Source organism: Brassica rapa, chromosome A03 (genome assembly GCF_000309985.2).
Source record: "Brassica rapa cultivar Chiifu-401-42 chromosome A03, CAAS_Brap_v3.01, whole genome shotgun sequence".
Classification (NCBI taxonomy): domain Eukaryota; kingdom Viridiplantae; phylum Streptophyta; class Magnoliopsida; order Brassicales; family Brassicaceae; genus Brassica; species Brassica rapa.
Window position 1 is genome coordinate 33,233,514 of NC_024797.2, and position 20,668 is coordinate 33,254,181.

Genomic DNA, 20,668 nt, shown 5'->3' on the forward strand with positions numbered 1-20,668 from the left:
ATGAGCAGGCAAGAAGAAACATTGTGGAGAAAACCAAGCAGTACACTAAAAGAGCAAACAAAGGCAGGCGTGAGATGATCTTTGATGTAGGTGATAAAGTGTGGGTTCACTTGCGCAAGGAGAGGTTTCCAAATGAAAGAAAATCAAAGCTCATGCCGCGGATTGATGGCCCTTTTGAAGTCATCCAGAAAATCAATGACAATGCCTACAAGCTTGATCTTCAAGGTAAGTATGATATAAGTAATAGCTTTAATGTTACTGACTTGGCTCCTTTTGTTGCAGATGAGCTAGATTTGAGGACAAATCCTTTTCAAGAGGGAGGGGATGATATGATCATGGACCAGTCAAACAAAGAAGATAATGGGAGCATGGAAGATCCAGCTGATAGAGGAGCTCTAGCCATATCTGAAGGTCCTATGACTCGAGCCAGAAGCAAGCAACTCAAAGAAGCCATTGGAGGATTACTTAAGACATCACTGAAGCAAGAAGAGAGTCTTGGAAGAAGCTTGATCAACCAAGACACACTTACCACAATTCAAGCCATCTCAGCTCCAAGATAGACATCAAATGAGCAAGTAACATATGTGTGCTCTTTTTCCCTATCTTTGGTTTTGTCCCACTGGGTTTTCCAAAGATAGGTTTTTAATGAGGCCATATGTTGCTTTCCTATCACTCATTTGATGATCTCAGTTCAAGACTTTATTTTAATTATTTATCTTTGCTAGACTTGAGAATTAAGCTGCCAGACTTGAAAGCCCTTATAAGGTTTTATATGGGTTTTATAAGTGTTAACTTGAAGAGAAGAAGTGGAGAAGCAAAAGTGATGAGTTGAGTTGGTGCTTGTGCAAAGACATGGCAAGATCTTCAGAGATTGTATGTTAAGGCTTTGGGAGAGTCTTAAGGCTTCAGAAGTGGTCTGATGAGTGTGCAAAGATAGGGTTAAGTCCAGGAGAGACTTAGACACCATTTAGAGAAGATTTGGGTCAGACAGTAACTCCAAAGTTACCACAGTAATAGCTTGATCTTCAAGGTAAGTATGATATAAGTAATAGCTTTAATGTTACTGACTTGGCTCCTTTTGTTGCAGATGAGCTAGATTTGAGGACAAATCCTTTTCAAGAGGGAGGGGATGATATGATCATGGACCAGTCAAACAAAGAAGATAATGGGAGCATGGAAGATCCAGCTGATGGAGGAGCTCTAGCCATATCTGAAGGTCCTATGACTCGAGCCAGAAGCAAGCAACTCAAAGAAGCCATTGGAGGATTACTTAAGACATCACTGAAGCAAGAAGAGAGTCTTGGAAGAAGCTTGATCAACCAAGACACACTTACCACAATTCAAGCCATCTCAGCTCCAAGATAGACATCAAATGAGCAAGTAACATATGTGTGCTCTTTTTCCCTATCTTTGGTTTTGTCCCACTGGGTTTTCCAAAGATAGGTTTTTAATGAGGCCATATGTTGCTTTCCTATCACTCATTTGATGATCTCAGTTCAAGACTTTATTTTAATTATTTATCTTTGCTAGACTTGAGAATTAAGCTGCCAGACTTGAAAGCCCTTATAAGGTTTTATATGGGTTTTATAAGTGTTAACTTGAAGAGAAGAAGTGGAGAAGCAAAAGTGATGAGTTGAGTTGGTGCTTGTGCAAAGACATGGCAAGATCTTCAGAGATTGTATGATAAGGCTTTGGGAGAGTCTTAAGGCTTCAGAAGTGGTCTGATGAGTGTGCAAAGATAGGGTTAAGTCCAGGAGAGACTTAGACACCATTTAGAGAAGATTTGGGTCAGACAGTAACTCCAAAGTTACCACAGTAACTTTGGAGAGTTACCACAGTAAGATTGGAGAAGTTTATGCAAGTTGGTGTAAAAGTGAATAGTGAATCACTAGTCACTATTCAGGTTAACTATTCACTATTCAGGATGTGAAGAGTGCATAGTATTTGGATAAGGCACCAAGGTTTGAATCTAGTCAAAGGGAATCAAGAAGATGCTGTGTGGAGCTGATTGGTTACTTTGGGGTATGGACAGGCTGGCTGGAGCTGTAAAGAGGAAGGCAGCCACGACCATGCACCTAGACTGATCTGTGGACAGATACAAAGGAGCCTAAGAAGAACCAATCAAACCTCAGCCTTGGTTTGAATTAAAGTGAGCCAGCTTAGCCAATCAGCACACATCACTCAGATTACAACAAGACCAACTCATCCTCACCATCCATTCCTCTCAAGTCATTTCTATCCATTAGATTTAGGTTTCTAATGTTGCAAACATGTAAAGCCTATATAACGCATGTGTATGGACGAAATTGAAAGCTCTCTTAAGAGAGTATGGGGGTTTTCCCCATCTCCTTCATAAATATAAAAGTGTGTTCTTGATCAGATTCCCTTAATCTACCACTTTCTTAATCTCTAATCTCTTAATCTCTCTAAGTCTCTTTGTTTCTGATTCAAGTTCATACTAGTTTCATCAGACCTCTTATTCAACTAGTTCAAGACCTTATTCTTTGCCTCTAATGGCTTCTCATACACATACACAGCCAGAGCTCTCAAATCTCATATGGTATCAGAGCCAAGTTCATCAGAACCTGAGCTGAGCTTCCGCAAATCCACAGCTCTCATCTCAGTTCAAACCAAACCCTTGAAGACATTACCAGCTGAGTTCAATTCTTGAAGAAGAAAGAAGCTTGAAGCATGGAGTGTTCTCCTTATCTCTCAACCGTGCCTGTCTTTACCTGATGGAGAGTGTCTCTTTGGAAGCAGAGGAGGATGGAGAGGCGTCATGAACCTCAAGCCAAAGCTCCTTGTCCAAGAGCTTATCACATCTGGATACAAGAAAGATGAAGCTAAGAGAAGCCGGTTTGAAGTATGAAGAAAGGAGGGGTCTTTGGGTGTGAGAAACAAGAAGGAGGCCATGGACTGAAGGAGAAGGAGTTGGGTGACGACCTAGACTCTTGCATCCAACCATATCATGGCCAGATTGCCTTTGGAGGCTTAAGGAACCAACCTGGTTCCTTGTGTAAGCGATTCTTTAAAACTTTCTTGATATTGAGCTTGTGTTGTGTTGTTGCCTGGTTATTGTGATGTGTATTGATTGAAAAACCTGAGGATAATGTGTGATTGCTAAATATAATTAGTTGAATCTGTCCCAGGATGCTTTAAAGGCTTGTTTAGTGTTTAAAGAGTAAAATGCTTGTTCCTGTTAAGTAATGAGTTTGCTAAATGTGAAATGGTATTGTTTGAAGCTCATGATCTGAAAACAGATTGAAAGTAATGCATTGTCTGATGATAAGTGATGATAGTAATGCTTAACCTAAGTTATAAATGAATGTGTGATGAATTGTATTGTTGCATTCATGAATTAAAACTGGTTAAGGTTAGTGCATACTGTCAAATGGCTGTCTTACATTGAAGCATTAGATTCATGTCTAAATGCTGAGTAAAGAAGCTTTAAAATTGCCTAAGTAGCTTGTATTGAATCTGTTAGGATCATGCTAGTGCTTAGAGAGTTTGCTTGCAAAGATTAGAACTTGAAAATGTCTAGTTTAATCTCTTGCATTGCTTAAATACATTGGTGTTCAAACTTGATGATACATCAAGGGTTAACCCAATGCACTTGTGTCTTATCTTTGCTGGAGTTTGAGTGATGTTTCAGGTTCACAAGAGGTGTTCTTGGTTCACCATCCATCCGAGTTGAAAGAGGAAGACTTTGCCCATTGTGTGGAGCAATGGAGAGTTGAGAAAGAAGTGGTGATGCGCCACTGGTGTGAAGTCTCACTGAAGCTCACTTGCAAGCTTGGACCTATACTCAATCCAAGCTTGAGGAGGGGAGTTTAGTGAGCTTCCATGCGATCCAAGAAGTCCATTGCAAGCATCTGAAGAAGGAGCCATCCGGGCTTAGGCTGTGGCGAGTCTATTCAAGAGAGTACTCAAACTAAGACAGAGTACTCTTGGCTGTGAGAAGATGAAGGCAACTCTATCAAGGCGGCTTCTAGTGTGAAGTGATTGGAGAGATAGCTGAAGCTTCCACAAGCATTCCATGAAGATGGCAAGATCAGAAGAGAAGCGGCAATGGTGTGTGTGTGAGGATCATGAAGTAATCCATTCAAGCTTGTTCCTGTGAGAGTCTCAAGCTTGAGGGGGAGTGTTGAAGCTTACATGATCCAAGAGAGCTTGGTGGTTATTCTAGAAGAGGAAGCAACCTGTTGAGAAGTATGATGAAGGATGAAGAAGCAATATCCAAGGCGGCTTCAAGTGTTGAGGTGATTGGAGAGTGGCTGAAGCATCCTCATGTAGCTCAAGCAACAAGGTGGCGACTCTATAAGAAGAAGAAGCAGCCAAGACTCAGTAAGAGAAGTTGTATCTCCAAGAAGAGGCTGATCTGGTGTGTCCGAGCACTTCAACCTAACAAGAGGTTAGGTGAAAGGGGGAGAGACCAAGATTAGGCAGTAAGGAGAGTACAAGGCGTGGGATGATTGTAAAGGCCATGATCCAGAGTCTTTGTGTCCCTTACATTGTTCGTAAGGCACAAAGACTCACTGGCCAATCCCTAGGCCTTGGAGACTTTACTCTTTTTCCCTCATCAAGGTTTTGTCCCAAAGGGTTTTCCTTGGTGAGGTTTTTAATGAGGAAGTTCTTCAAGGTTCCAAGCTTGACTTAGGATCAGCTAGAGTCAAGCTTGAGGGGGAGTGTTAACTTGAAGAGAAGAAGTGGAGAAGCAAAAGTGATGAGTTGAGTTGGTGCTTGTGCAAAGACATGGCAAGATCTTCAGAGATTGTATGTTAAGGCTTTGGGAGAGTCTTAAGGCTTCAGAAGTGGTCTGATGAGTGTGCAAAGATAGGGTTAAGTCCATGAGGGACTTAGACACCATTTAGAGAAGATTTGGGTCAGACAGTAACTCCAAAGTTACCACAGTAACTTTGGAGAGTTACCACAGTAAGATTGGAGAAGTTTATGCAAGTTGGTGTAAAAGTGAATAGTGAATCACTAGTCACTATTCAGGTTAACTATTCACTATTCAGGATGTGAAGAGTGCATAGTATATGGATAAGGCACCAAGGTTTGAATCTAGTCAAAGGGAATCAAGAAGATGCTGTGTGGAGCTGATTGGTTACTTTGGGGTATGGACAGGCTGGCTGGAGCTGTAAAGAGGAAGGCAGCCACGACCATGCACCTAGACTGATCTGTGGACAGATACAAAGGAGCCTAAGAAGAACCAATCAAACCTCAGCCTTGGTTTGAATTAAAGTGAGCCAGCTTAGCCAATCAGCACACATCACTCAGATTACAACAAGACCAACTCATCCTCACCATCCATTCCTCTCAAGTCATTTCTATCCATTAGATTTAGGTTTCTAATGTTGCAAACATGTAAAGCCTATATAAGGCATGTGTATGGACGAAATTGAAAGCTCTCTTAAGAGAGTATGGGGGTTTTCCCCATCTCCTTCATAAATATAAAAGTGTGTTCTTGATCAGATTCCCTTAATCTACCCCTTTCTTAATCTCTAATCTCTTAATCTCTCTAAGTCTCATTGTTTCTGATTCAAGTTCATACTAGTTTCATCAGACCTCTTATTCAACTAGTTCAAGACCTTATTCTTTGCCTCTAATGGCTTCTCATACACATACACAGCTAGAGCTCTCAAATCTCATAATAAGGTTTATTTTTAAGGCCCATTTAGAGACCAAGGAGCCTGTTCCTTGCTTTCTCTATAAATATGTGTCTGAAAACCCTAATAGAGTTATCCAATCTTTTATTTTCAGACTTTTTTCTCTCTCTGACGCCTACAAGTCTTCTTGTAGATCTGAGTGTTCTTGAGTCTTTGTTAGTGTGTCATATCTAACAAAACCACAAGAGTGATTGTCTTGGTGTGTCATATCCAAGGGATTCACTTAGGAGTATCAAGGAGACCTCTCACATCTCTTTGTGTCACCATTCGTTCCACAAACCTTGAAGCAGATTGAGTCTTTGATTCTCTGTTTGCAAGGATCTATCCCATTCCAACCAGAGAAGCATCCTAGGAGTGTATTAACCTGATTTGAAAGTGGGATAGTGTTGAGTTGAGCTGAGTATATGTATGAAGAGCTAAGGAGTTGAAGAGGAAAGGAGATGAGGAAGCTTAAGGGAGTTTAGGGAGAGCATGGTACGGACGTCCGTACAAGGCCGTACAAGCCGTACAGTCCGTACCATCCAAGCCTCAACCTAAACTTACCTTGCACAAGTGAAACGGTAACTATGGAAGAGTTACTCAAGTGGAGAAGGATCAGACCGTTTAAGAGATAAGGGACGCGCATTGCCAGGCTGGGACAGGCTGGAAAGCTAAAGCACCTTTAGTCCAAGATGCCATAAGCGTGTGATGCCTCCTAGTGGTTGATTTGAATCCTTTACCTTGACTTCACATGCTTACTCCTTAACCTTGCGATTTGTAAACCCTAGTAGCTCTCCTATATATTGTAACTCATCAACACTAATAAAGATTAAGCAGTTCTGAGTCTCTCAAATCTCTTAAGACAATGATTCTCTCTTAGACACTAAACGGCTCTCTAGTCTCTTAATCTTTCACAAACTTCTCTTAATCACTTCTTAAACTCTCTCTTTTATTCTGATTACTCTAAGGATCTCTTAATCTCATATGGTATCAGAGCCAGGTTCATTTGAATCTGGGGTTTGATCTTTAGAGAGTTACAAGCTAACGGCTTTGAAGCTACACGCGAGTAGTCTTGAAGGTGTTGAAGCTGTGATACGTTCTAGTTGAAGCTGTGCTACGTTCTGTGTGTTTGCGTGATTCTAGACTCAAGGTTGGTGTGTACGAGATTCAAGATTCAAGTTTTCAAGTCAAGCAAAGATGGAACATGGGATGAACATGAGGATGAAGGTAGCGGTTACTTTCAAAGGTAGCAACTACCTAGTGTGGTCTCGGATGGTGAAGACTGCAGTGGGAAGTAAGGGTTTGTGGGGGCACATCACAACAGGGGAGGCTCCGAAACTCATTACTCAGGGAGGAGATCAAGAAGAGGTCTCCAATGAAGCAGCTGTGGACAAATGGCAACAAGAAGACATGCTGGTGATGATGGTTCTACACGCATCCTTGGACCCAGCTATCTTGGATGCCTACAGCTACTGTGAATCAGCCAAAGAGCTGTGGGACACGCTGAAGAAGGTGTATGGGAACACTTCCAACCTCAGCCGTGTGTTTGAAGTGAAGCTAGCGATCAACCGTCTTGCACAAGAGGACATGGAGTTCACTAAGCACTTGGGGAGGTTCAGGTCCTTTTATGGTCAGAGCTGGAGATGCTGAGGCCGAGCACAACTGATCCAGACCAGTTGAATGAGAGGCGCGAGCAAGACAAGGTCTTTGGGTTGCTTCTCACACTGAACCCGGCCTACACTCAACTCATCCAGCACATGTGAGGTCAGACAAGCTTCCGGACCTTGAGGAGGTGTGTGCGCAAATCCAAAGGGAGCAGGGATCTATGGGGTTGTTTGGAGGAAAGGGGGAGCTCTCTCTTGCCAATCAAGCAGCTCATGAGTGTTAACTTGAAGAGAAGAAATGGAGAAACTAAAGGTGTTGAGTTGAGTTGTGGCTTGTGCAAAAGATAGGGCAAGGTGTCCAGAAGTGTCCTGATGGATGTGCAAAGTTAGGGACAAGTCTAGGATAGACTTAGAAGTGTATTTGGGAGCAAATGGGCGAGTGTGCAAAGATAGGGTGAGGCAGTACGGACGTGTACGGACAGTACGGATCCGTACGGACCAGGGCGACCCAGATTTGCATAACTCCGCCATTTCAGAAGTTTTGGAGTTGGTGCAAAAATAGGGTGAGGCTGACGTCCCGGGAAAGCTTGTGCAATGTCTGGGCAAGGTTTGAGAGTTATAAAAGTGGTCCTAGTCTTGTGGATAAGGTTCTGATCAGATGGCATCAAAGGAGAATCAAGAAGATGCCATTGCAGTGTGATTGGCTACTTTAGTCTTGGGACAGGCTGGCCTTGGCTGTAAAGACAAGGAGAGCCACGACCATGAACCTGGACTGATCTGTGGACAGATTAGGAGGAGCCTAAGGAGAGCCAATCATCATCCAGCCTTCCCCATTTTGAATTAAACCAATCAGGCTTCATCTCCTCTTAACCAATCAGCTTTAACTACTCAGATTGCAACAAGACCAGCTCATCTACACCATCCATTCCTCTTAAGTTATTTACAGCCATTAGATATAGGTTTATGATGTCTCAGATTGTAAAAGCCTATATAAACAGATGTATGAGGCAATTTGTAACTCTTAAGAGAGTTAGGAGGATTTCCCCTTCTCCTTCATAATATAAAGTGTTCTTGGATCAGAATCCCTTAATCTCTCTAATACGTCCCTAGATTGCTTCTCTGGATAGTATGGGATAGATCCTTGCTAGAACGAATCAAAGACTCAAGCTTTACAAGGTTGTGGATCGATTGGTGACACAAGAGGCTGCGGAAAGGCTCCTTGATACTCCTAAGTGACTAGATCGGATATGACACACCGAGATAGACACTCTTGGGTTGTTGGATATTACACACCAACAAGAACACTCAACAACTCGTGAACAAGCCGTAGAGAGAACAAAAGGAAGGTTTTTTATAAAAGATAATTGATGCTTGATAAGGGTTTTCAAAGTACACTTATATAAGAGAAGTTGGAACAGACTCCAAGCTTCTCGAAAACTATCAAGAGAGTAAAGGCACACGGCTCTCTTGGAAATAGAAACAAATGACAAGTTTGAAAAAACAAAAGCATGAAATGTATAACATAAGGTTGATCCGGGGTAAGGTTGGATCGAGATCATCAACTAAGAGATTTGAGAAGCAAATCTATGGCCTCGTTAAAAACCTATCTTTGGAAAACCCATTGGGACAAAACCAAAGATAGGGAAAAAGAGCACACATAGATTGCTTGCTTAGTTGATGATCAGCTTGATGGTGAAGTAGCTTGAATAGTGATAAGTGTGTCTTGGTTGATCAAGCTTCTACCAAGACATTCCTCTTGCTTCCATGACATCTTAACCAATCCTCCAATAACTTGCGTGAGCTTCCTTGATCTTGATCGAGTCATAGGTCCTTTAGGCAAGGCTAGGACATCTTCATCAGTTGGCTTGTCTAGATCCTCATTATCTCCATCAACTAGTTGGTCCATGATCACATCACTCTCCCTTTCTTAGTCTCTAATCTTCTAATCTCTCAAAGTCTTTTGTTTCTGATCTGAGTAAACACTTAATCACTCACAAACACTTCCACAAATCTATCTCTCTCTAAATCGCCTACAAACTCTCTCTCTGCCCTTTTGGGATTCACACAAACACACAGCCTGATATCTAAGAAAATCTCATATGGTATCAGAGCCAGGTTCATCTGAATCTGGTTCTTAGCTTCCGCAAAGCTCACAATCTCCTCTCATGTCGTTTTGAAACCAAGAAGAAGCTTAGATGATCCAGCCGGCTGTTCAACATCTCAAGTGGAAGATGGGTTCATCCCTGGTGTCCAGAAGCTGTATGTGGTCGTTTCTCACCCTCTCATGACGCCCATGAAGAAAGAAGGCTCTTGGAAACAAGGCAGGAAGTGGTCTGATCAACCAAGCTTCAAAGCTTTATCCAAGCTGTTTCTTATTAACTGTCCAAGAAGAAAGGTGATAGCTTTCATCTGGTACTGGTGTGGCGAGTGTAACATGAAGAAAGGTGGGGTCTTTGACATGGAGAGTTCAAGAGAAAGGTCCTTGGAAGAAGGAGAAGTTGGGGTCAACACCAACAGCTCACTGTCTTGCCATGTTCTATGGAGTTTCAAGGAACTAACACTAGTTCCGTGGCTGTAAGAAACCTATTTCTCTTGTTTAAAGCTTGTGTATGTGAACTGAATAATGTATTAAACAGGTTGTGATGTTGTGATGTGATTGATAACCTGAGGATGTGTTTAAAGATTACTAGATATGAAATGTTTAGAATCTGTCCCAGGATGCTTAAAAAGAGTTGTTTGGTGACTGAGAATTGTTGCTTGAATCTGGTTCATAATGAATGTATGTTAGGGAGTTAGTAGTATTGTCTAAACCTGATTGCTTTCATGAATTGAAACCGAGCTTAAAGTGGAGTGTAGAGTGTTGTTGCTGCCTTAGGTTGATGCACTTTGATTCAAGTCTAAGATGCAGTTAAGGCAGAAGTTAAAAATGCCTAAGTAGCTTGCATAAATCTGGAAAAGAAAGTGCTTGTGCTTAGAGAGTTTGCTTGCAAAGATTAGAACTTGAAAATGACTTGTTTAATCTGTTGCAATGCTTGTGATATTGGGAATCAAACTTGATGATTAATCAAGGATTGATCCCAATACTATTGTGTCTTATCTTTGCTGGAGTTTGAGTGATGTTTCAGGTTCACAAGATGTGTTCTTGGTTCACCATCCATCCGAGTTGAAAGTAGGAGACTTTTGCCCATTGAGTGTGCAATGGAGAGTTGAGAAAGAAGTGGTGATGCGCCACTGGTGTGAAGTCTCACTGAAGCTCACTTGCAAGCTTGGACTTATTATATCCAATCCAAGCTTGAGGAGGGGAGTTTAGTGAGCTATCAGCCGGTTCAGAAGGTCCGTTGCAAGCAACTGAAGAAGAAGGAGCCATCCGGGTCTAGGCAGTGGGGTGTCTAGGCAAGAGAGTGTTCAGAGCACTCTTGGCTGTGAGAAGATGAAGACTCTATCAGTGCGGCTTCTAGTGTGAGGTGACTGAAGAGGTAGCTGAAGTTTCCACAAGCACTCCATGAAGATGGTGAGTTCAGAAGGTGTTGTAATGGTGTGACTGGGCGGATCAAGAAGCTATCCTTCCAAGCTTGACTTGTTCTACATGGTCAAGCTTGAGGGGGAGTGTTGAGAAAGCTTCTATGATCCTAGAGTCTTTGGTGGTTATTCAAGAAGAGGAGCAGATCAGTTATGAAGCATAATGAAGGATGAAGAAGCAATCACCAATGCGGCCTCTAGAGTGAGGTGATTGGTACTACAGTCTGAAGCATCCTGTCATGATTTCAGTAACATGGTGGTGACTCATGAAGAAGAAGCAGCCAAGACTCAGCTTGTATCTATCAAGGAAGATCTGGTAGTCCGAGCACTTGATACACAACAAGAAGGTTGTGAGAAAGGGGGAGAGACCAAGATCTGTCTGAAGAAGAGTACAAGAAGTGTTGATGATGAGCAAGAGGAGTGGGTTCTATCTTGCATCACATGAGGGCCATGATCCAGAGTCTTTGTGTCCCTTACATTGTTGGTAAGGCACAAAGACTCACTGGCCAATCCCTAGGCCTTGGAGACTTTACTCTTTTTCCCTCATCAAGGTTTTGTCCCAAAGGGTTTTCCTTGGTGAGGTTTTTAATGAGGAAGTTCTTCAAGGTTCCAAGCGTGACTAAGGATCTCCTATAGTCAAGCTTGAGGGGAAGTGTTAACTTGAAGAGAAGAAATGGAGAAACTAAAGGTGTTGAGTTGAGTTGTGGCTTGTGCAAAAGATAGGGCAAGGTGTCCAGAAGTGTCCTGATGGATGTGCAAAGTTAGGGACAAGTCTAGGATAGACTTAGAAGTGTATTTGGGAGCAAATGGGCGAGTGTGCAAAGATAGGGTGAGGCAGTACGGACGTGTACGGACAGTACGGATCCGTACGGACCAGGGCGACCCAGATTTGCATAACTCGGCCATTTCAGAAGTTTTGGAGTTGGTGCAAAAATAGGGTGAGGCTGACGTCCCGGGAAAGCTTGTGCAATGTCTGGGCAAGGTTTGAGAGTTATAAAAGTGGTCCTAGTCTTGTGGATAAGGTTCTGATCAGATGGCATCAAAGGAGAATCAAGAAGATGCCATTGCAGTGTGATTGGCTACTTTAGTCTTGGGACAGGCTGGCCTTGGCTGTAAAGACAAGAAGAGCCACGACCATGAACCTGGACTGATCTGTGGACAGATTAGGAGGAGCCTAAGGAGAGCCAATCATCATCCAGCCTTCCCCATTTTGAATTAAACCAATCAGGCTTCATCTCCTCTTAACCAATCAGCTTTAACTACTCAGATTGCAACAAGACCAGCTCATCTACACCATCCATTCCTCTTAAGTTATTTACAGCCATTAGATATAGGTTTATGATGTCTCAGATTGTAAAAGCCTATATAAACAGATGTATGAGGCAATTTGTAACTCTTAAGAGAGTTAGGGGGATTTCCCCTTCTCCTTCATAATAGAAAAGTGTTCTTGGATCAGAATCCCTTACTCTCTCCCTTTCTTAGTCTCTAATCTTCTAATCTCTCAAAGTCTTTTGTTTCTGATCAGAGTAAACACTTAATCACTCACAAACACTTCCACAAATCTATCTCTCTCTAAATCGCCTACAAACTCTCTCTCTGCCCTTTTGGGATTCACACAAACACACAGCCTGATATCTATGAAAATCTCATAATGAGGACTCAACCGAGACTCCACAAGCAAACAAGGCATCTCACGGGAAGTACGAGGACAGGAAGTTCAATGGCAACTGTGATCATTGCAAGAAGCATGGTCATAAGAAGAGCCAATGCTGGATACTACACCCACACCTCAAGCCGGCCAAGTTCATGAAGGAGCGTGAGGGAAGGGCAAATGTGACTGAAGGTTCAAGTGGAGCTGGCACCAGCAAGGCAAGTGAAGCGGATGGGCTTGGAGGCAATGATGGGAATGGGAAGTCTCTGGTGGCTTACACAGGCGCCTCAAGCTCACGCAGCAATGATGACTACATCAAGAGATCAGACCTTGATGCTCTCTTCAAAATGCTAAAGGAAAACGGTAACACTTATGGTTATTCCTTTGGAGCTTCTATGATTGCATATAAGGATGATCACTTGATTAGAGAACTAGTAGAACGGTTAGAAGCTAGGAATGAGTATAGACATGCTCACATTGCTAGAACTGATAGGATGCATCCATTACTTAGTAATCTATGTCATAATGCTAAACGAGTAGGTAAACCATTGATTGTTGATTCTGGTGCATCACATCATATGATAAGTGATGAGAACTTGATTAAGGATATAGAACCTACGCATGGGCATGTGATGATAGCAAATGGGGATAAGATACCTATTAGAGGAATATGAAAGCTTAAGTTGTTTAACAAAGAATCTAGAGCTTTTTACATGCCTGAATTCACATCAAACCTATTATCTGTGAAGAAATGTACTAATGATTTACAATGCAATGTTATCTTTAGTCCTAATGATGTGAAGTTTCAGGATATTGAGAGCAGCAGATTGATTGGGAAAGGGGTGACTAAGGGAGATCTCTATATGCTTGAAGAACTCACTTCTGTTCCTGATTATAGTTGCTCGTTTACTTCTGCTTCTTTGTTGAATAAAAATGCATTGTGGCATGCTAGAGTAGGACACCCTCATGTTAAAGCTTTGAACTTAATGGTACCAGGTGTTGTGTTTGAGAACAAAGATTGTGAAGCTTGTATTTTAGGCAAGCATTGTAGAACTGTGTTTCAAAAGTCTACTACCGTTTATGATAATTGCTTTGATCTAATTCATTCAGATGTGTGGACTGCTCCTTGCTTATCTAGAGATAGTTATAAGTATTTTGTCACATTCATTGATGAAAAATCCAAATACACCTGGTTAACCTTAATTCAGACCAAAGATAGGGTACTTGATGCATTTAGGAACTTTCAAACTTATGTAACTAACCATTATCATGCTAAGATTAAAATTTTGAGATCAGATAATGGAGGAGAGTACACAAGTCATGCATTCAAGCAACACTTATCACAACATGGGATCCTACATCAAACAAGCTGTCCGTATACTCCACAGCAAAATAGAGTGGCTGAGAGGAAGAATAGGCACCTCATGGAAGTGGCAAGGTCTCTTATGTTTCAGAGTAATGTTCCAAAGAGATTTTGGAGTGATGCGGTTGCCACTGCTTGTTACTTGATCAACAGAACTCCAACCAAGGTTCTGAATGAGAAGGCTCCATTTGAAGTTCTGAACAGGTACAAACCAGCACTTGATTACTTGAGAGTCTTTGGATGCCTATGCTTTGTGCTCAAACCAGGAGAGATGATCAACAAGCTAGAAGCAAGAAGTACTAAGGCTGTGTTCATAGGATACTCAGCTACACCGAAAGGATACAAATGCTATGATCCTATAGCAAGGAGAGTTCTTGTATCTAGAGATGTGAAGTTCTTGGAAGATAGAGGATACTATGAAGAAAAGAACCAAGAAGACCTGAAGGACTTAACATCAGACAAGGCCACCACCTTGCGGATCATCCTTGAAGGTCTTGGAATCAGTACATCCCAGGATCCGAGGAATCACGCAACTACACCTCCTGAAGTTGATTCACCATCCCACCTTGATCATGAGGGAGGAGAGGAGCATGAGGAGCCTATGCAATAGGCTAATCAGGATGAAGGAGGAGTAGAGAATGAAGGAGAAGAGAGCATAGGCTCTGATGGTCATGGTCATGATCATGGTGTGAGACAAACACCCTCTCAAAATGAAGTGGTAGAAGAACAACAGGAAGAAGAACCGGTTGTGCAGCCACTAAAAAGGAGTACAAGGATAAGGAAGGATCCTTCTAGCTGGGTAAACACGAGAGTGTACTCCAATGCCCAAGCTGTGGAGCATCCTTCTCAAGCCGTGTGCTCCTTTGCTCAATATCCAGAAGAACATTGTGCCTTCATGGTTAACTTGGATGAGAACTACATCCCAAGAAGCTATGAAGAAGCAATCATGGATAAAGAATGGAAGGAGTCAGTTGGAGCTGAGGCAGGAGCTATGATCAAGAATGATACATGGTATGAGAGTGAGTTACCAAAAGGAAAGAGGGCTGTGACCAGTAGATGGATATTCACAATCAAGTACAAAGCGGATGGAAAGATTGAGAGGAAGAAGTCAAGGCTAGTTGCAAGAGGTTTCACTCAAACTTATGGAGAAGATTACATAGAAACCTTTGCACCAGTAGCTAAACTACACACAATCCGGATTGTACTAAGCTTGGCTGTGAATCTTGGATGGGGGTTATGGCAAATGGATGTGAAGAATGCGTTCCTACAAGGGGAACTTGAGGATGAAGTGTATATGCATCCACCTCCAGGCCTTGAACACTTAGTAAAGAGTGGGAATGTGTTGAGATTGAAGAAAGCCATCTATGGACTGAAGCAATCACCAAGAGCTTGGTACAACAAGTTGAGCACTACTCTAAATGGCCGAGGCTTCAAGAAGTCTGAACTAGATCACACTCTCTTCACTCTCACGACTCCCTCAGGTATGATTGCACTCCTTGTGTATGTTGATGATATCATTATCACAGGGAGTGATAAGGAAGGTATTATAGCAACCAAGGAGTTTCTTAAATCCATGTTTGAGATTAAAGACTTGGGAGAAATGAAATACTTTCTTGGAATTGAGATATGTAGATCCAAGGAAGGTTTGTTCATGTCCCAAAGGAAGTATACACTTGATCTTTTGAAAGGTGCAGGTGCTTATGGAGGCAAGACAGCAAGGATGCCTATGGAGGATGGCTACAAAGTCCCACGAGAGGGGGAGATTGAAGACAGCAAACCTTATCAGGATCCTAAACTCTATAGAAAACTAGTTGGCAAATTGATTTATCTTACTATAACTAGACCTGACATTTGTTTTGCTGTGAATCAGGTGAGTCAACACATGCAAGTGCCTAAAGAACATCATTGGCGCATGGTGGAGAGGATCTTGATGTATCTCAACGGTTCACCTGATCAAGGAGTATGGATGGGCTGCAATGGAAGCACTGAAGTGGTGGGATACTGTGATGCGGATTGGGCTGGTGATAGAGCAGACAGGAGATCAACCACAGGCTATTGCACATTCATTGGAGGCAACTTGGTGACTTGGAAGAGTAAGAAGCAGAAGGTGGTGTCTTGCTCAAGTGCAGAAGCTGAGTATAGAGCGATGCTGAAGCTCACCAACGAGTTAGTATGGATCAAAGGCATCTTGAGGCATTTGGAGATTGATCAAGCCACGCCAATGACCATGCATTGTGACAACCAAGCCGCCATTCACATTGCCTCCAACTCGGTGTTCCATGAGAGAACCAAGCACATTGAAGTTGATTGTCACAAGGTGAGGCAGATGATCATCTTAGGAGTCATCTTGCCATGCTACACAAGGAGTGAAGATCAGTTAGCGGATGTGTTTACCAAGGCTGCAAGACAGAAGACAATGGAGTCCATTCACATCAGGTTGGGCCTCATTGATCTTGGGAAGAGAAGGAGCTAATCCCCTTAGCTGCAAGGTCTTTACTCTTTTTCCCTCATCAAAGTTTTATCCCATTGGGTTTTCTTTGGTGAGGTTTTTAATGAGGAAGATCTTGTGGCATTCCAAGCTTAAGCTTTCACAAAGCTAAGCTTGAGGGGGAGTGTTGAGTTGAGCTGAGTATATGTATGAAGAGCTAAGGAGTTGAAGAGGAAAGGAGATGAGGAAGCTTAAGGGAGTTTAGGGAGAGCATGGTACGGACGTCCGTACAAGCCGTACAGTCCGTACCATCCAAGCCTCAACCTAAACTTACCTTGCACAAGTGAAACGGTAACTATGGAAGAGTTACTCAAGTGGAGAAGGATCAGACCGTTTAAGAGATAAGGGACGCGCATTGCCAGGCTAGGACAGGCTGGAAAGCTAAAGCACCTTTAGTCCAAGATGCCATAAGCGTGTGATGCCTCCTAGTGGTTGATTTGAATCCTTTACCTTGACTTCACATGCTTACTCCTTAACCTTGCGATTTGTAAACCCTAGTAGCTCTCCTATATATTGTAACTCATCAACACTAATAAAGATTAAGCAGTTCTGAGTCTCTCAAATCTCTTAAGACAATGATTCTCTCTTAGACACTAAACGACTCTCTAGTCTCTTAATCTTTCACAAACTTCTCTTAATCACTTCTTAAACTCTCTCTTTTATTCTGATTACTCTAAGGATCTCTTAATCTCATAGATAGCTTCTTCATCCTAACTCTTATGAGATTTATTCAACTTCCTAGTGATTCTCCATTACTTTATATATCAAAATCAAGCTTCTTACATCGTGATTCATCCTGGTTTGATTAGAATGACAAAGAAGCTGTCATATTCCCAAACAGGAAAACTGGGATCACCTGATTTGAAAGTGGGATAGCTTCTTCATCCTAACTCCAATGAGATTTTTTCAACTTCCTAGTGATTCTCCATTACTTTATGTATCAAAATCAAGCTTCTTACATCAAGATTCATCCTGGTTTGATTAGAATGACAAAGAAGCAATCATATTCCCAAACAGGAAAACTGGTATCACCTGATTTGAAAGTGGGATAGCTTCTTCATCCTAACTCTATGAGATTTCTTCAACTTCCTAGTGATTCTCTATTACTTTATGTATCAAAATCAAGCTTCTTACATCGCGATTCATCCTGGTTTGATTAGAATGACAAAGAAGCTGTCATATTCCCAAACAGGAAAACTGGGATCACCTGATTTGAAAGTGGGATAGCTTCTTCATCCTAACTCCTATGAGATTTCTTCAACTTCCTAGTGATTCTCCATTACTTTATGTATCAAAATCAAGCTTCTTACATCGCGATTCATCCTGGTTTGAATAGAATGACAAAGAAGCTGTCATATTCCCAAACATGAAAGTTGGGATCAACTGATTTGAAAGTGGGATAGCTTCTTCATCCTAACTCCTATGAGATTTATTAAACTTCCTAGTGATTCTCCATTACTTTATGTATTAAAATCAAGCTTCTTACATCACGATTCATCCTGGTTCTATTAGAATGACAAGGAAGCTGTTATATTCCCAAACAGGAAAACTGGGATCACCTGATTTGAAAGTGGGATAGCTTCTTCATCCTAACTCCTATGAGATTTATTCAACTTCCTAGTGATTCTCCATTACTTTATATATCAAAATCAAGCTTCTTACATCGTGATTCATCCTGGTTTGATTAGAATGACAAAGAAGCTGTCATATTTCCAAACAGGAAAACGGGGATCACCTGATTTGAAAGTGGGATAGCTTCTTCATCCTAACTCCTATGAGATTTATTCAACTTCCTAGTGATTCTCCATTACTTTATATATCAAAATCAAGCTTCTTACATCGTGATTCATCCTGGTTTGATTAGAATGACAAAGAAGCTGTCATATTCCCAAACAGGAAAACTGGGATCACCTGATTTGAAAGTGGGATAGCTTCTTCATCCTAACTCCTATGAGATTTATTCAACTTCCTAGTGATTCTCCATTACTTTATATATCAAAATCAAGCTTCTTACATCGTGATTCATCCTGGTTTGATTAGAATGACAAAGAAGCTGTCATATTCCCAAACAGGAAAACTGGGATCACCTGATTTGAAAGTGGGATAGCTTCTTCATCCTAACTCCTATGAGATTTATTCAACTTCCTAGTGATTCTCCATTACTTTATGTATCAAAATCAAGCTTCTTACATCGCGATTCATCCTGGTTTGATTAGAATGACAAAGAAGCTGTCATATTCCCAAACAGGAAAACTAGGATCACCTGATTTGAAAGTGGGATAGCTTCTTCATCCTAACTCCATGAGATTTTTTCAACTTCCTAGTGATTCTCCATTACTTTATGTATCAAAATCAAGCTTCTTACATCGCGATTCATCCTGGTTTGATTAGAATGACAAAGAAGCTGTCATATTCCCAAACAGGAAAACTGGGATCACCTGATTTGAAAGTGGGATAGCTTCTTCATCCTAACTCCTATGAGATTTCTTCAACTTCCTAGTGATTCTCCATTACTTTATGTATCAAAATCAAGCTTCTTACATCGCGATTCATCCTGGTTTGATTAGAATGACAAAGAAGCTGTCATATTCCCAAACAGGAAAACTGGGATCACCTGATTTGAAAGTGGGATAGCTTCTTCATCCTAACTCCTATGAGATTTATTCAACTTCCTAGTGATTCTCCATTACTTTATGTATCAAAATCAAGCTTCTTACATCGCGATTCATCCTGGTTTGATTAGAATGACAAAGAAGCTGTCATATTCCCAAACAGGGAAACTGGGATCACCTGATTTGAAAGTGGGATAGCTTCTTCATCCTAACTCCTATGAGATTTATTCAACTTCCTAGTGATTCTCCATTACTTTATGTATCAAAATCAAGCTTCTTACATCGCGATTCATCCTGGTTTATTAGAATGACAAGGAAGCTGTCATATTCCCAAACAGGAAAACGGGGATCACCTGATTTGAAAGTGGGATAGCTTCTTCATCCTAACTCCTATGAGATTTATTCAACTTCCTAGTGATTCTCCATTACTTTATATCAAAATCAAGCTTCTTACATCGCGATTCATCCTGGTTTGATTAGAATGACAAAGAAGCTGTCATATTCCCAAACAGGAAAACTGGGATCACCTGATTTGAAAGTGGGATAGCTTCTTCATCCTAACTCCTATGAGATTTTTCAACTTCCTAGTGATTCTCCATTACTTTATGTATCAAAATCAAGCTTCTTACATCGCGATTCATCCTGGTTCTATTAGAATGACAAGGAAGCTGTCATATTCCCAAACAGGAAAACTGGGATCACCTGATTTGAAAGTGGGATAGCTTCTTCATCCTAACTCCTATGAGATTTATTCAACTTCCTAGTGATTCTCCATTACTTTATGTATCAAAATCAAGCTTCTTACATCGCGATTCATCCTGGTTTGATTAGAATGACAAGAAGCTGTCATATTCCCAAACAGGAAAACTGGGATCACCTGATTTGAAAGTGGGATAGCTTCTTCATCCTAACTCCTATGAGATTTATTCAACTTCCTAGTGATTCTCCATTACTTTATGTATCAAAATCAAGCTTCTTACATCGCGATTCATCCTGGTTTGATTAGAATGACAAAGAAGCTGTCATATTCCCAAACAGGAAAACTGGGATCACCTGATTTGAAAGTGGGATAGCTTCTTCATCCTAACTCCTATGAGATTTATTCAACTTCCTAGTGATTCTCCATTACTTTATGTATCAAAATCAAGCTTCTTACATCGCGATTCATCCTGGTTTGATTAGAATGACAAAGAAGCTGTCATATTCCCAAACAGGAAAACTGGGATCACCTGATTTGAAAGTGGGATAGCTTCTTCATCCTAACTCCTATGAGATTTATTCAACTTCCTAGTGATTCTCCATTACTTTATGTATCAAAATCAAGCTTCTTACATCGCGATTCATCCTGGTTTGATTAGAATGACAAAGAAGCTGTCATATTCCCAAACAGGAAAACTGGGATCACCTGATTTGAAAGTGGGATAGCTTCTTCATCCTAACTCCTATGAGATTTATTCAACTTCCTAGTGATTCTCCATTACTTTATGTATCAAAATCAAGCTTCTTACATCGCGATTCATCCTGGTTCTATTAGAATGACAAGGAAGCTGTTATATTCCCAAACAGGAAAACTAGGATCACCTGATTTGAAAGTGGGATAGCTTCTTCATCCTAACTCCTATGAGATTTATTCAACTTCCTAGTGATTCTCCATTACTTTATGTATCAAAATCAAGCTTCTTACATCGCGATTCATCCTGGTTTGATTAGAATGACAAAGAAGCTGTCATATTCCCAAACAGGAAAACTGGGATCACCTGATTTGAAAGTGGGATAGCTTCTT

General features: G+C 41.3%; 1 protein-coding gene across 1 annotated transcript in view; it reads left to right on the forward strand.

Annotated features, from left to right (window-relative positions):
* Positions 1-1,384, forward strand: part of LOC117132678 — a 2,749-nt gene extending 1,365 nt beyond the window's left edge. The window contains exons 3-4 of the mRNA XM_033287491.1: positions 9-225; positions 283-1,384. Of these exons, the coding sequence (XP_033143382.1) occupies positions 9-225; positions 283-560 (495 nt within the window). The 3' untranslated portion in view covers positions 561-1,384. The remainder of the gene's footprint in view (positions 1-8; positions 226-282) is intronic.
* Positions 1,385-20,668: the final 19,284 nt, after the last annotated feature.